The sequence below is a fragment of the Macadamia integrifolia genome, chromosome 12, assembly GCF_013358625.1.
Source record: "Macadamia integrifolia cultivar HAES 741 chromosome 12, SCU_Mint_v3, whole genome shotgun sequence".
Taxonomy (NCBI): Eukaryota; Viridiplantae; Streptophyta; class Magnoliopsida; order Proteales; family Proteaceae; genus Macadamia; species Macadamia integrifolia.
In genome coordinates, this window is record NC_056568.1 from 1,561,569 (window position 1) to 1,579,529 (window position 17,961).

At 36.0% G+C, this 17,961-nt stretch overlaps 1 protein-coding gene across 4 annotated transcripts in view; it reads right to left on the reverse strand.

The window, feature by feature from the left end:
* LOC122057708 (NAD kinase 2, chloroplastic) overlaps positions 1–12,159 on the reverse strand; it is a 16,372-nt gene extending 4,213 nt beyond the window's left edge. Inside the window, exons 1-8 of one of the 4 annotated variants that reach the window (XM_042619919.1) lie at positions 11,659–12,159; positions 8,580–10,541; positions 6,608–6,729; positions 6,345–6,486; positions 6,005–6,229; positions 5,667–5,741; positions 695–755; positions 98–199 (exon numbers count right to left, since the gene is read on the reverse strand). In XM_042619919.1, coding sequence (XP_042475853.1) covers positions 726–755; positions 5,667–5,741; positions 6,005–6,229; positions 6,345–6,486; positions 6,608–6,729; positions 8,580–10,541; positions 11,659–11,907 — 2,805 coding nt within the window. In that variant the 5' untranslated portion in view covers positions 11,908–12,159 and the 3' untranslated portion in view covers positions 98–199; positions 695–725. Of the gene's footprint in view, positions 1–97; positions 200–694; positions 756–5,666; positions 5,742–6,004; positions 6,230–6,344; positions 6,487–6,607; positions 6,730–8,579; positions 10,542–11,658 lie in introns of those variants that run through there. The other 3 variants (XM_042619917.1, XM_042619916.1, XM_042619918.1) reach the window with 3 other exon arrangements.
* Positions 12,160–17,961: the final 5,802 nt, after the last annotated feature.

Sequence of the window (17,961 nt, forward strand, 5' to 3'; positions counted from 1 at the left end):
TTTTATTTTTTTATGTTTCATAATCCCACATGCACGGAGATCAACAGTTTCATTTTTTTTTAATGGCATTAGTTTTGAATAGAGTAAAACAGTTCACCTTTAATTCGAGACGTGCAGAATCTGGAAGTATAACGGGTCTAAATGAGAGAGAGTGTGGGCAGATTGGTGTAAACAGCATGCAAGGAACATTTGGATGAACCTGCATTTCAGGTACCCCAAGTAATTATTACATATACGTAAGAAGAAGAAAATGTAATAAAACTTTAATATAAAAATTGAATGGCAGGAAGTACATGAAACCAAGCACTTGAGATCATAAATGCCAAACTAAAAGGCTATGTAAGAGAACTGCAGAAGACAGACATCTGATTTTATTTCGTGGATATACGGGTTAAATTGTGAACTGAAACCTACATTCATAAGTCACCAAGATGTTTACAATAGGCATTGCAAAATTAATGTGTGGGCACCTATTCAACAACTATTTTTTCCTATAGCAGGTTACCAGAACATTCCATCCTGTTGGAATGGGGAAAAAAAAAAAAAATTTGGTTGCCAGTAATGAAGCTCAACTTCTGGTGCTTCTGAATTACATGCTTTTTCCAACCCCAGTCATGTCTCTAATATCAAAAAAAGTATATAGGAGTTCATCGATTAACACATTATAACATTAGGTTAAATAACTATAGCTTACCATCACAATGAGTATGACAAGACTTGAAGTATCAGTAGAACTGAGCAGCAAATAGGGGTTCCTGGAAAAAAAATCAAAAGCACTAAAATTCACCTATGTCACACCAATAGACCTTGTAGAATCCACGACAAAGGTTTTCCTTCAGGTCCATAAGTTAAGAAAAAGTAGTTCAAAATTCGGAGAGAAGAGGTGCAGGAACGCTGGATGACCCATTCTTCTTTGAAGAGACTAAAGAAAAGGTAAAATCTGTAGGAATCCCATGTTCATCGTTCAAACTGATTAATAGGGAAGAAACAGGATCGAGAAATCCATAAATAGTTCAGTGATATGAATCTAAAGACTACAAATATAAAGGTTTAATCTCAACAAAAGAGGATTACGACTATCAAATTAAGCAAGAATTTGAGGTCAAATTATTTTTCTCTATTCATAATTAATAAGAAAGTGTAACCTCATGACTGAAAAACAATAGGTATAAACACGAGAGTACAGACAAAACAAAAAGCTAAAAAAATGTAGAAAGGAGAGCGTGGACAAGAGGAAACAAGTCTAGGAATAGTAAGGAATGCTCGACCTGAAATCAAAGGCAGCCTGACAAAAAATGGCTTATCTAACTCTTGGGGGAAAAAAAAATTCACAAATTGGACCAGACAATCCAATAAGGCCCGATTTTTCAATCAATAAATTACTTGTTATCCATCAAAAGGAATCAAATAAGGCCTGACTAGATTCTACTTAGCCAACTCTTAGGAAACAACATAGCAGACCTTTGACTGAATTGGAACAAGATGTTTAACAGAGAAGCAAGGACTCACATAAGTCTAAGAAAATGAGCTAGCCTCAAAGGACTCCCACTGCCTCAACAAACAACTACTGATGACGAAAGAATCACCATTATCCACCAAACACTATAACCAGTTTCCAAATCAATATGCAAATAAGATGCATAATTTACTTCATAATGATCGACTCTCATCTATACATTGAACTTTATTGAGTTGGAATATTAGCAAAAGAACTGCAAAATCATCTGTATGCAAAATGTCTTTTATTTAGAGAGAGACTAGACGTATAAGCAATAGGGAATGAGCTATGCAAGCAAGGTTTCTTACAAGACAGAATTCACTTAATGCTTGTTCTCCAAATTGACTTCCATATTTTGTAAAAAGAAAACTTTATTTTCAACTTCCCATCAGTTAATTTTTCTAACTTCTTCTACAAGAAGTTTCTTAACACTTATGGATAATTATGTCTTTGTTTACCCCTCAGCTACAATAGGAGATCATTCAGGACACAACACTTTGGATTGATCATTAAATATTACAATCATCTTCCAATCAGTCGCTCATTTATTAAATATTACGTGAACCCACTTCCTGAGCTCCGAAGCAGGAGGTGGATTATATAAAATAGTTATATTATATGCTGGATGATCAATTGATTCATCAAGCTCAATAAGGGAAAATTTCTTACTAATTCCTTCCCAATTATGTTGCAGTCCTTTGGAAATATAAGAAAAATATCCCCAGACAAGATAAGATCTAACACAAGCTAGCTTGATGACATACAATAGAATATATTCTTTTCACATTACAAAAGATTTCCCCTCTCTAAGACTTGTAAATGATATGCATGGGATAACACCTTGGAGCAGAACCCTTACAGAAAATAAATACAGAGGATAAAGGAGTAAATGCAGAACGTGGGGAGGGGGAGAAAAGAAGACTGCATCAACTGAAAGCCGTCTCTAATATTTTTTATATGAAGTCAAAAAATGAAAGTGCCATGTGAACGAGATGGAGAGACCTCCAATAATGCTGAAAGTATAAAACGACCACTCCCTCACCCCCCCCCCCGCTCCCAAATATATATATATATATAGGAAATAGGCAGAAGCCAGTTGGATTAGGCTGTTTTTCGATAATCCCAAATCAATATTATGGAATGCTTCTAGGAAAAGCATGCCAAAATTAAAGTATCGGATTATGCTGACAGGGATCCAAAGTCTAAGAAATGCAAGTAGGATAAGAAAATGTTGAACTGATGAGACTAGCATTCTGTGTTGCAGGAACTGTATCAAGTATCAATACAACAAGGACCGGTATGTTTTAAGATTGGCCATGTCGATACGATAAAGGACTGGTACATAATACATAAATAATTATGTACAAAATTGATATGTAGTGATACAGACCGATATTTTCCAAGTATCACATCTAGACTAAGTGTCCCATCTATCTTAAAAAATGACATGAGATGAGAAATTAAACAAGAAAAATATTGCATTAAAGCTCGTCAAATTCGTCAATTGAAATGTGTTGAACATTTTTTTTTTTTTTTTTGAATCTTGGACCACATCTAAAATCTGGCCAAGTTCTAATTGTTCATGTTGATTCTTTAGTAATAAGATCAGCTAAGTCCTAATTGGCCACTCCAGGAGCAAGAGTTCATGGCCATTATGGAGAAATCTTTACGAAGGAGATAGATTAGTTACATTTATAATGTATACTTAGTTTTTTTGCCAGGTACTTTTATTTGTATACAACTTCAGGTTTGCTTAATATGTCACTAGTACAGTATAGTATGGTAGATGTGTAAGTACCTAAAGTATGGTACTTGATACTAAATAGTATGTTTATACTTACATTTTCCTTGCTATATTTGAACCATTAAGGGTTACTTTAAGCCTGCATCCTATTACACAAATATATTTTCTTCCCCAAATAGTCTTACTTAATTGCTTCTTATTAATTATTAGTAGGTATGATTTTGCACTTGCCAATGAATATTTGAATCACATAGATGCCATGAAGACAGAGATAACTGACATTGGTTGGAGATCATTATCTATTGCTCAGTTATGGTGCACAATTCCTAAAACACTTATTTTGCATGTATCACAAGCATATCCATGCATATAAATGCATCTTAAGTGTATCTATGTCTCTCCGATATATCTCCAAGACATCTCTCAAAACCAACTTTCTGATATGCTACCGGATACCGATACTTGACACCTAGGTCGCAGGATAGATTGCACTTTCACTTGTGAGCTTCCTTAGCATACTTTCTGGGGATAGTGTCCTTAGGTAGGAGCTGTTGAGTAGTAAATTTAGGAAAAAGGATTCTATTAAATGTTAAGTAAGTTAGAATTTAAGTTCAATCAAAGTTGACTCTATCTAGAGTGGCAGTATCCTAATTAATTATGATTGACTTTATGGGCCTTTCGTGTTGTGGTCTTTTAGGGCCAAAACAGAGTTATTTTGCAGTCTCCCAAGTTTTTAAAAGTTCCATCCAAAGTAAAGTGTTTGGTTAATTGTTTTTAATAAGTAATTTTACTCTGTAACACAGCATGCTTAGCGCATATATCTCTGTACCTAAGCACGAATATACCAATAAGTAAGGAGATTATGTTTCTCTAAGGTTTTTGTCATTACTGTGTGGATTCAAAGGCCCACTTAGAAATTTAGAATCCCAGTAAGTAAAACTTCTTCATCCTCTTTCTATTATCTGCTTAAGCTCACTGGCTCAGTTTGGATCATAAGTGTCCGAACATTTAATTTTGCAATGATTAGCAGTTCAGTGTGAATATAAGACTCAAGTGCAACTTATTCCCCCACAATTCCTGGCTGTTTGGACTCTTAACAATCCAAAATTAGCCTTACTGTTACAGTAGCCTACCCTAATAACAGAATCAGCCTCTTTCACCATTATTTTCATCATCAAACCACTGTTACGCCTTTTCTATAACCTACTCCTCTCAACCCTAAATATATACCAACAGTTGTCATCAAACCATAGCATTGGAGACGGTTTTTCCATACTTTCTATTTTCTGTCCATCCATAATAGAACCAATTTTAGCCCTTAAAATTCCCATCCAGCTCCACAAAACCCTTGTCCTTGCACAACCATAGCCTATCCCAATCGTCCACTATCATTACCTCAAAATGCAAATGCTATTTCTCCTCTACTTTTTACACCTCTGTGTACCTAAAAGGTAGGTTTCTCTCTACCACTCCTACTCTTGCTGATTTCTATTCTAGGGAAATTTGGGGTTTTATTTTACTCTTTCAAGATTACCTTAATTGTGGAACCCTAGTTCCACACCACATCCCTATTGATAATTATGAAAATTTTACATGATTACCTCTCAATACAAAATATGATTGAAGACACTTCTCTGTAAGGATTTCTTATGGTTATAGCAAAGAAGAGGGAATGGGAAAGACTTGGGGATCTGAAAATAGCCTGGACAATACAAGAAGTCTTTCAGGGTACTACCTAGTGCAAACAACCTTTTTTTCCCTACATCTTCATGTACTCTTTATGAATTGGGTTTGAATAGGATTACTTATATAATCTCTCCAGGACTAATGTTGATGATAAAGCTTGGAGAGTGTTAAATAATATCCAGAAACATTTGTATCATTTCAAGTGGACCAAATCCTCATCAATGTTCATCAAAAATTTATTCCAGTCATCATTTAAGCTGCGTTTGGTAACGTTTCTGTTCCAGAAATGACGTATCGTGTCAAAGACGGAAATTTCAGTTTCTGTCAAAATGCCCTTTTTTTTTTTTGAACGAAAATGGAACGATGGAACTACCTTTTGTCGTTCCGTCAATTCTTGTTTTTTTTTTTTTTTTTTTTTCACTTTTTGTTCCAAAAAAAAAAAACGAAACACACCATAAATGCACCAAACGCTTTTTTCCGTTTTTTCGTTTCCACAGGACAAAAAAACTCCAGAAATTTTTTTTTAGAATGTTACCAAACGCAGCCTTAGTTGCAGCATGTAAGGTAACTTCCCACAGATTTATGGGAGCTTACATCAGAAAGAAGGTAGAAAAAGAATTATTTACTCTGAATGAAGTGGTCTTTTTTTTTTTTTTTTGGGGGGGGGGGGGTGGTGGGGGGAGAGGAGAAAAACAGGAAGCTCATATCAAAATCAGGAAAATGAAGTTGTAGGCTAACCATGGAACCTCCTGCAGCTGTAGAATAAGCTGTACTCCCTGTAGGTGTGGCTACTATTACTCCATCACCTTGGACCTGAAATAGATAAGAATGACAACATACATAGGGTATGAGCTTATTGGGTATCTAATAGGAAAGAGTGATATGTTCCTAAAGCCAGATGAGGTAACTTATGATATGGTTAGCAAATGGAAACTAAAATAAATAAAAATACACAGATTAGATATCTGACAGAAATAGTAAATTTATAAACTACATAAATATCAAGCTCATGACCATGCATAGAGTACTAGTCTACTCCACAAATTTGTGCACCTAATGCAATCCAATGCTCTTACCTTTGTTATATGTCGGTCATGCTCATAGCATTCAATTTTAGAAAGGTAGGGATTAGAGCCACGATCAACAACGACCTCATTAAGGATATCAAATACTTTCCCAGGCATTGCTTGTCCATTGCGAAAAATTTCACACCGAAGACGCATCCTGAGAGTAATGTAAACTCCATCCAGTGTGTTGTTCCCATGGATGACTTGTCTCAAATCTTGCCTGTAGTCTTCAAACTGAATTTACAAAGGAGCGTTAATTGAGGTAGAAAAGGGAAAAACAATGAAATGAAAGGGAGAAAGGGAAGGAGTTGGGAAGATGCTACTCTTAGAAATGATTGAAGAAACATACATGATGGGAAGTGAGGAACCCAAGAGATCCAAGATTAAAGGATACAACAGGAGGTACAGCGCCCCTAAATATATTAGAAGCATGAAGTATAACCCCATCTCCCCCAAGACATGCCACAAAGTCTACCCTCAAGTGAAGATCACTGCACTAGGGTGTTCAATAGTAGTAAGCAAAAAAAATAAAAAATAAATAAATAAATAAAAAATAAATCCCAAGTAAGAAGAAATATCACCAATATCTTTTGGAACCACAAGCTTCAGTACCTGGTGTCTTGAATATAAAAGGTTTGAACAAAACCAAATCCTGGGATTCTTGCAAATATGTCATGAATATCAGGTTCCACAAGCACATTCATTTTCTCCTGGTAATACAAGAAAGAGGCAACCTACAAAACAGATACAAAACATCAAGGTCCAATCAAATAGAAAAAAAAAGCAGGTATTTTTTTTTTTTTTGGGGGGGGGGGGGGGTGGTCCTACTGGAATACGGAAAAATTGCAATAAATTAATGACAGCATGTGTGTGTAAGCATGCTAATGCAGTTCAACGTTCTAGAAATTATCTAAAGGCTAAATCTCAAAAAAAATGCCAACAGTTCAGGATCAATGCACTAACCTAAGTAAGTAGACTCACAGAAGAACTCTATACATGCAAAAAAGTATCTTAATCTATCTCAAACGCTTATAAAGTTAAGAAACATTCTAATCTATTCTCTTGTGTAGACCTCACCCCCATCTAAGGGCTTGCAAGTTAGGCCATTACAAGATTGACCCCATAGACAAGTGACCCAAAACCCACATAACCAGTCCATGGCCCAAAATAAAGTCTATATAAGACCAATTGGGTAGTTTTAACTGCAGCACATTGTCCTTATGAATGAAAGTTTTAGTCAGATATTCTCTCAGTAAAATGTACTCGATCACTTGTCTTGATATATACATGACTGTGTATATGTATGAAGAAAAACCAACAAAATAAATATTAAATAAAAGCAAATATGTGGCAATAAAAACGTGTTGCTACGCTTGGCAAAATGTCCCAACTGATTTGGTCACATGGTTGATGATGTGGTAACTTCCAATTCCAACTATTTGGATAGGAAAGTTCCTCATGGATTACCTATATTCCATATTTTTTTATCAAACCCAACTAAATGGCCAACGTATATTGAATTATTCCCAAGGATTTAGGTATCACTATCAGGTATTTTATTAGAAGGTGATTTCAAGAGGCGTATTGTATCAAGATATGCTAAAGTATGCATAGAAATGGTCAAGAAATGCATGGATGTGCTTATGATACATATAAAACACAGTTTTGAAGTATAAGACACGTTATGTATATATATATATATATATCACTTGATGCAAGGATTGGAGTCATTTTTACCTAATCTACTGCATAAAAATATATATTCAAAAAAAAAAAGAGATTTGCAACTTTATTGCTTTTTTCCACATATATTTCGATCCATGATTTGAATGCTGTAAGTCCCGTTGAAATAGTGAAGATTAGAGTCATTTTTCATGTTAGATAATTTTTACTAACTCATATCGAAGAGAAAAACAAGTTTTCAAGTCCTTCGATTGCTCTCAGTTTCGTACCTTGCTCACGGTTTCTGTTTTGTAGGTTTACAGGAGGCGTGTCGTACTTGTATTAGACCATTATCGGTTGCTATCGGACAATAGGTCCCATATCGGTTGATACAAACGTTTTTTCAAAAATAAGTATAGTATCGATACTAACTGATACATATCATCCAATACAATATGATATGGTCCAAAACTTTAAACCCTGGTTAATCCAATTACTTTGAATGGCACATAATTTTGGCTTAAATGTTTGGCTTTATAGGCACATTTTGACCTGCTTTCCTCCATGTATAAATCTTAAATCATAATATAATTTTATAGGTAAATAAGGGATGGTGGGGTCTACTTGTGCATCAAATTTGAGGGCCAGGTGGATTGAAGCATTGTAATTATTATGGCTATTTTGCAAGATTAGCAACACATTTGTGCTGCTACCACCTTAAGATAAATAAACATACTTAAAAATTTGATACTTTATTTATTGTTTCATAAACAATGCACTGCAGAACGCTGCTATGGTCGATTAAATATCTCCTACACTAATCCAGCATGAATTATTGATGTTGGACTTTGACAGAAGATCATACAAGAAAACACAAGCAAAATGTTTGTTCCAAATAAATAGAAATATATTGAAAAGGTACCTGTTTAGCTTCTTCCATGAGCTCTTGTCCCAACTTCTTCAATAATAATACAGTCTTGGGTGTAGACTTCCACATAAGCATCTGCTGTTGGGTGCTAGGATGTGTAAAAGCTAAGGAGGATTCTGTTACCTTCTCTCGGGCACAAGAAAATCCATCTGTACGAACTAAGAACATCTCTGCCTTCTTTCTTGACTGGACTCTTACAACACCAGTTGTAGAAGCACACATATTCCCTTCAACAACCTCCAAATCATCATTATCTGATGCTACAAAGGGTTTCCCATTGCTCTTCGGCTCCTTTTTAATAGCTGTAGATATAGCCTTCCTTTCTAAGTCATCACTAAAGCTGGTAGAAACATTAGTTTTAGTGTCAACATATTTCTCCTCTCTTCCAAATGCATTTAAACTTGCACCTGAACTAACAGAACTATCACCCACCATGTATTTTTCAGTGCTGTAAGCTCTTTGGGACACTGAGTATAATTTTTTGTCACCAGATCTCCTATTTGAACTACCAGACTCCATCGACCCTGACATACTAGTAGCCCCAAGAATTTCACTATTCTGACCTGTTTTTGTACGTGTCTCACATGAAGCCATCGCCTCAAACCTTTTCCTTTCATAATCGAAAAAAGTAGGTGGTGAGATCTTTCTACTTTTGAAAAAACTAGACACCTCCTTTCTGGAGAAAACATCTCCATTTGGGATCTGAGACTTTAGTGGATCAATTTCCCTAGAAAAGGGTGCAAACGATCCTATACTATTCCCATGATCCCTCTTAGTTGATGTTCCATCTTGGGAAGAAACAAGACTTCTATAAGACCCATTTCCACTTGGATGATGGCTCTCCGATATCGGAAAGACCTGTTTGTAAGATGTCTCATTGGGACTATCAGAAGTATCCAATATCTGAGGCAATGATTTATTTTCATCATCTAAGAGAGTAACCCCTTCTAAATTTAAAGAGGTCTGCATGCCTCGCTGTGTCCTTGTATCTTCTTTTTGCATTCCATTGATCATGATGCAGTTATTTGGGACTAATTGTGAAGCAGAGCGAGTGACATACTGCCTCCATCTTGAGACCATAGCAGAAGTCCTCCGAACTCCCTCCTGGCAATGTAGATATATTGGCTTTTTATTAGAATCTGATACTAACAATGCAAACTTCTTAACCTGCTCCATTGAAGGTGCTGTACCAACTTCAACTGACAATTTTACCACTTCAACTTTCCCACTCATAACTGCATCATCAATGGCTGCTTCATACAAGTCATCCTTGACTACCTCTGATCTCAAATCCACAATAGTTTTATATCCTTTCTCCAGTAACCACTTCGCACCTTCATCTGTTACCTGGCCACCAGTCCAAAATGCTACCTCAGAATGTTGGGATGCTGAGTCTTCCTTTGGCGGTGATAAATAAATGGGAGTCCAATTTGCAAATAGTGTCTGGCAGGGATAACCATCCCCACGGGGAAAGCCGATATCATAGCAGACATTCTTTAGTCTCTGTAATTTCCTCCATATAGTGATCCTTTGGTCGCTAGATGGGACCAAATAGTCCTCGAGGGCAATGTGCAAACTTTGACAACACCTTTTCATCTCATTTCTGAAAGTAGCAAGTGGTGGAAGGTTATCCTCCAAGAGATGTACATCTTTAGCTCGAAAGGAATTCATGAAAGAAGATCTCCCAGAAAGAACGTCCTTCCTTCCTTTGTTCAGAAGAGCTACCATGCAGCCAAGCACTGCTACTAGTTTGTCTTCCAAAGATGATTGATTATCTGATTCAGAATCATATGAAACAGCACATTCTCCTGTCAACGGATTACACAACGTATCCATTATAGAGGCATGAAGCTGTTCAGCAGCTCTAAAAATTCTGCAATAAGCCTCGACTTCTGCAATGTCCCCAGGAACTGGACCAATCCAAGACAATTGGGATAAATCCTCAGACTGAAAGGTCTTCAAACCCATACAAGAACCTGTGTCAGTCATGAATAATATTTTTCCCATAGAATTTATCCAAATAATAATATAAAAGAATCAACGTAAAAAAAAAAAAAGGGTACCAGAAGATAAAGGGAAGTCTTCCCAGGTCATGATTGAAACGACAAGAAGGAGACACAACCACATATTTCTACTTATTCAGAAGCACAACAATACATAAGCAAGTATGTTTCAGATCATAAATGAAGTGGCTTTATCGCCCTTCTATTCTCATCTGTTTAACTCTCACTCTCACCCTCACTCTTTTTCTGTTTTACTGGTATAACTGGGGTGACTTATGAGGGTGACTTATCCCTGTCCTGTTCCTGGTTATAAATATAATTGTTTCTTTCCAAATAAGAAGTATGTTTACTGAAAGTCATATCTGGGCTTATTTTAGTACTCATTAAATTCTTTCCCATCTATGCCTCTCTAAGCTTTACATTCCAATGGAGCAGAAATTCAAAGAGGAATGAGAGAAAGCCAAGGTTGGTAAGAAACAGGTGCACAAAAAGCCTTCATATATGAAGAAAATCAGAAGTGAGGGTAACATTAAGTCCTCCCAGACTATGCTGTCTGCCACATATGAACTCACTTCAAGACAAGCCATCAACAATTACTTCAACTTCGAGAAAAAATTTGACAAAAAAAAAAAATCAGAGAATTTTAAGAGGCTACAATTAGTTATTGCTCCTCCGGTTGCCAGGAATTAGTACAAAATGATCTGCACGTCGGTGGGTTTTTTCTTTTACTCTGTTTCCATGTATAGAAGAGAAGAATTTATTAACTACTGAGTACGTTCCTGGAGTTTGGACAATCCTTGAGCGTGTCCTCCGCATTGCATCATCCATTAAAAGCTCCTTAAAATACAAGGTGGTGGGCTCTAAAGATTATTTCAATGTGATCAAGTCCCACTATTGAATGATCTGGGACACCAAAAATCCATTTATTTTACTTTCATTTACATATTTTATTTATAGAATTAAATTCTTGGCCAAATCATTAAGGCATTAATTATTTCCCAAAACTCGAATCTTCAGAGAAGAACAATGATTGAATAGAGAGATAAAACAAGAAGGCTCTGCAACCTCACCTTAGCAGTATCCAAGCCAGAGCGAGAAGAACAAAAGTTAGAAAGCCAGGCTGCGGCAACGAACTTAAGCCCAACACGCTCCCTCCTCGTGGGAAGAAACCCAAACCCAACAAAGCTGATCTCTCTGTTGCACGCAGGCAACAAAGTGTGCTTCACTGGGTAAGCCTGAGCTCGTGCAGTCACAGCAATTGAACTCATATCGAACAGAAAACTGATAATGTGATTTGCAGCGGCAAATCCTACCACCATCTCCCCATGAAAGAAAGATTTATGGGAAAAACAATCAGCTTCTTCACTTCTTTTTTTTTTTTTTTTCTTTCCGATTCTAAATCCTCACTTTGATTTGATCACAAGAGAGAGAGAGAGATTGGTGTTGTAACAATTTCCAAATCGGCTACACCTGAGCAGTTGATGGCACTTGGCAGTTGGCACCCACGAACTTGGAGAGATGAGAATGTGGGGAAGAAGAGGTTTTGATGGTTCTTATGAGTTGGTGACTCACCAGTCACCATAAAACTTCTTCACGCCACTTTGGCCCCTTCTCCATTCCGACGGATTCGTGTCACGTTCGGACAAATTTACCCCTGAAAATGATTGAAATAATTTTGTGTCGGGGTGAGAGATCGGGTCGGTTCGATCCATAATAAAGGAAATTTGGTTTGGCTGTCATCCAAGATTGCAATTCTGGCCAAGTTTTTCATCGAAGTAGGGTTGGATTGGGTTCTTAAATATCAAGCTCTCTATGCACATAGACACACCCTAAAGGTGACAAATAATTTTGTGATATTAATTATTTGTTATCTTAGTATGATGCATTTTTTATCATTTAATATGTATATCTATAAAAAAACATGTGAGATAACAACTCTTGAAAATGACATGAGAGTTATAAATCTTTTTGACACTATTTAATAGACATGTGACAATACTTTTTTAACTTTTTTTAACGTTTGACATAAAAAACTTATGTGAATAAGAGAAATAGGGTCAATTAAAATAAGGTCACATTTTTTTTTTAATAAATGTAAAGTCATATATATTAGAAAAAATTACATCCCTTCCTCTATAGTTTGCCGAAATTATGCATGGGTCCAAGGGTTTGAGCGAATTACGCCCTTCCCCTGAAGCTGTCTCTGTGAGTATTTTATTAATATCAAACATGAAAATACCTGAACACCCTTTTATCAATATAAGTCTTTTGTTGAGAGGACCATTATACCCTTTAAGCTAAATACTCATTAAAATGGGTAGTGTTCTCAAAATAGAGAACCGTTGAAGGAGGTGAACACCGTTGGAGAAGGTGAACACCGAGAACCTCTGCAAATCAGCTTTAACAATCATTTCTTCTTCAACCTAGGAATGGAATGGACAGTCGACTGCAACCTCCGCTAGGTTAGAGAAGAAGAACAAATCCAGCAAAGAAGCTTACGGGAAGTAGACGACGAAGAACCTAGTTGAAGCTTGCAGGGAGCAGAGAACGTAGTTGAAGGTAACCTGATATGTTATTCTGTAGCTATTTGATACTCGACGGTATCTCACTGGAAAACATATTATAGCTCAAGTCAATGTAAAAAAGAGAAATGCTATTGTGATCTCCGGCAATAATTCCCCAAAAAACCTATTGCTTATGATATATAACTGTCCGAGGGATTTGGCATTTGCAATGTCCGACGTCAGGAGACCGTTGAATTGGTTTATAGTGAGATCGATGATGGAGACGAACGGAAAACCCCACAGTCCGGCGACCCATTGAGATACAATTCACATAATCATTTGGATTTCTCAGCGGAACATGTTTTACAACATCAACAACATCTTCAAGTTACCTTCTTACACATTTTCTGTGGAATCGATCCTGTCAAATAGTTATCAGATACATTGATGAAGTTGAAGTCTGCCAATGACCCAAGCTTCTGAGGAAGAGGACCCGTGAGTTGATTCGAGTAGAGCAAGAGGTTCACACGGTTCCTGAAGTCACCGAATTCATTTGGGACCCCACCTGGTCCCCATATGGGCTGAGGATTCATCTAGTTTTAATAACTCTTTAAGAGACAATCCCCATTTTGCCTTATCTTATACCCAATAAACACTTCATATCTGTAGATATTCCAACCTTCCATTTTGAGATTCAATGACGATGGTTTTCTTCTATTTTTCATGATGACATGAGCTGTTGGTTCTGCCATGTGTTTTCCTTAATATTGATTCCCGGAGAGTTGTAAAGATGCGAGCCGCGTCAAAAATCTCAACTCCTACAGGTCTCTTTCAAGATGATTAATTGAAGTGTCAAGATGATTAATTGAAGCGACAAGTAAGTGAGACCAATTAGATTCCCGAATCCAGATGGGATTTGCAGAGATTTGAGAGTGAAAGATGGAATATTTGCAGTTAAGGCTTTTGGATGAGGAGGGATGATGAGATTGAAAGAGGGAAAAGTGAGACCAATAAGATTCCCGAATCCAGATGGGATTTGCAGAGATTTGAGAGTGAAAGATGGAAGATTTGCAGTTAGGGCTTTTGGATGAGGAGGGATGATGATTCCCTCTTTCAATCTCATTTTAAGTGAAGGGTATTTCGGTCTCTTCACTTCATTTTGGGGGTATTTTAGGTATAAAAAATGTGACCTCACTACATAACATATTTAAACTCACGATCACTAACGGATTGGACTCAAATATAAGAATCTTTCATGCTTCAGGGGAGGGGGACGTAATTCGTTCAAACCCTTGAATCCACGCATAATTTCATAAAATTATAGGGGAGGGTGATGTAATTTTCCCTATATATTAAGTCTATGGAGGTGTTATTCAAATGGTCCCAAACATATCTTATTAGATGGTAAAATAAAAATTTCGATCATTGTATTTTAGGAAAAGGAAACGCTAAATTCTTGCACACACCCTCATATCCCACCCATAGATCCCACATCCTCTCTTCTTAATAAATGCTCCCAATTAGATAATTTGTCACTCTCCCTATTGGTCCAAAACTGCACTCTAAAGTTCTATGAAACCCACTCTTAATTGTTTTATATTGGTAGTAAAAATTTTATGGAGAAAAAAGACTCCTAGGATATGTAGCGCTTGTGCCGAGATACAAGAAGGAAAAATGACTATCCTACCCCTCACGAAATGAAAAACTCACACATATCGAAAGTCCCAGCAGAGAAACCACACAACCTAACAGTGATCTCTCTCCCAAATTTTGTAGTAACTTTCATAACAAAAAAATTTTGTGTAATAAAACAGAATCTATATGCTTTTAACCAGCAAAAGTAGGAGTGAGAACATTTTGCTCTTAAGGGGAAACCCATCTAAAAGATGAGAAGGTTGACTAGTTGTTAAAGCCGAAAGATGGTTAGGTTGAAAATCAGTTTTGTGAACCTATGCTGGAAACGGGTTAGATTCGATCGGGTCATGACTCATGACACAAAAGAAAAGTCTAAGTTGGGAAAAACATGTTTTGGTTTTTCTAGTTTCACGCGGGTACAAAAAGTTTGAACAGAACAAGTCTGTCTTTTCTGCTTTACCACGTGGTTGCACATGAAGAGGAGGAAAGTGGATGAAATATTTGACATCCTTTTGGATCACTGATATGTGGTGTGAGTATAGTTTAGTTCTATGTTGATGGATAAAGCTAACTTGTGGAGGGATAAGGGATAAGAACTGATTGTAGGGGTGTTAAAACTGGTCAGCATTGGTAGGCCCGACCTAAATTGATTGATTGAAGATCGAAACCGATTTTTTGATTGATTAATAAACATGTCGGACTTAAGTATTGTCTGATTGACAATCAAGTGATTCAGGTGCAAGGTAGAAACCCAAAATTTGACCGATCGATTATTAATCTTCTATAAATCGATTAACCTTTTTAAACCCATTTAGTCTGATCGTAACCTGCTTAAAGACAGTTTATAGTCTACTTAATTAACTGATTTAAAGCTCAATTATAGATCGATAATCTATCGATCAAATAGATATATGTCCATTCCCTAGCCTATCAGGTCCAAGTTACCTAAACAAAAGGAAACATTGTGTGGCCTTAAATTGATGAGAACGATTAAATTCAACCAACTGACACCCCTTAGGAGATGTGTCTGAGAGTAGGAGACTGGACAAAAACACCGATCAAAAACACTAAATCAATGGAGGGATTTATCATGATTCGTTAACCAATGATGAATCCAAGTCCGAGTAGCTTTTATTTCCAATTAGCAAGTGGATGTATGTCTCAATTGAACAGACTAGGGAAGTGTAAGACAATCTGTCAAGATTTCATGTGAAGTAAGTAGTGCTTAGATTGCGTTTGATAACGTTTTCTGGAAGTGATTTCATTGATTTCTTGTTCATTTAGAACATATTGTGAGCATAAACCGCGAGTGTCAGGACCTAATCTGCCCGACTATCAAATGCAAATAATCCAACAAAAGCCCCTTCTCCCCCCTCCACTAGTATTTACTCATCTTTCTTTTCTTGTCCTTTACTTCTTGAATATTTTTGGCAGCTATATGTTCTCTATAGGACTCAATAGAAGAAAGCTCTCCTCAACCATGAAGAAGCTCATGAAGCAATGGCCAGTGAGGAAGAATAAAGCCACACAAGATGTATTCTTTGGTAGGCAACATACTTCCTGAAGAAAAGGAAGTGGAGGAAGATTTGACTCCTCTTATGTACTCACAAGTGGGTAGGCACCATACTTTGTGAGGAGGAGAGAAATTCTGCATGAGAAACAAATCTAATTACTTATTATTGAAGCACAATATTCAGTGAGATGGCAGCAATTATGAACATGAATAGAGACAACTGCGCACATGAGATAATAATAAGCCTATCAAAACTAGTTTCTAACAGTATTTGTTAACCGATAGCAAAAGATCATGAGAAACATCCAATTTATATAGCTTATGTAAGATCCAATACTCCATGAGACACTAGTATAAATGCAATTTATCTTGCATATAAAAACCAGAATGAAAGTTAAAATAATATTTTACTTTCCAGCAGTATATATTTTTCTTTTCCGAATAAAGTGATTATCGATCCAAAAAAAATTGAAAAATTGGAAACTGGAACTGGTTGAATGTGCAATACAAATTACATGCTCTAGTTCACCAGAAAAATACAACGACATTATTTTTTCTCTCAAAATCTATAATTCACACACACACACAGATATAGAGAGACAAATCATAGGAATATAAGTGTAACGAGATATTCACTCTAAAATTTGGTAAATTGTCAATCCAATGTAGCTTGTCTTCATCATCTTTACATGCTTATGGAACTCTTCGTTGGTGATACCATTTATTTTGTGTGTGTGTGTGAGAGAGAGAGAGAGAGAGAGAGAGAGAGGTACTAATCTCCCACGTATGATGTATTGTTAGCTGGCAAACATTTCAGACTTAGATTCCATAAAGTGTATTGATGAAATTTAGTAGCAAAAACTATTGATTTGTTGATATTGACAACAATTCTTTAAGGTGGCATGGGAATTGAAAGTGGTTTACGCTACTAAAACTGATGAGTAAACCATCTAGCATGATCACCCTTGATATAAAAGTAACTAAAAGTGGTAACCTACTAAGAAGTATGCTGATTTCTTCAATCTATATCCTCTCAAAATCTTTTAGAAATCTTACCTTAACATTTTTTGGAAAAATATGATTAATTTGTTTTTTTTTTAGATTTAATATTTGGGGAAAAATCTTACGGAATCTTACTTGGCAAGTTTTGGAAAAATAAAATTTTTATTCGTGTGACTTTAAGATACGAGGAATGTTATTTCTCAAACATTTCATAAAGCAGCAAAACCTCTTTTATTAATAAAAAACAAATGGAAAAATTATTTATATTCATCGACGTTAAAAACCCAAGGAAAATGTTCTTGTTCATGAGTTCATCTAATCCATATGCTCTCAAAATCTTTTGAAATCTTACCTAACCTGTTGGCAAAATATGATTAATTTTGTGTTGAAGATCTAAGGAACTATCTTCGGAAATCTTGCCTGATTGATTTTGAATTTTTTTTGAATTTATGATCCAAGGAATGCTTTTCTTCGGGACACATGATATTTTATAAAGCAACCAAACCCACCTTATCTTATTATTATTTTTTTAAATAATATATATATAATAATAATCATCCATATTAGATCCCAGGAATGTTGTTTTGCGAATTGATTTTGATTTTGATTTTTTTTTTTTTTTTTTTTTGAGAGCAACAAACCCTATAAATTCACTTTTTCAATCAAAATTGAAGATATAATAAATAAAAACCAATGCACAAGGAAGATCACAAGATTTT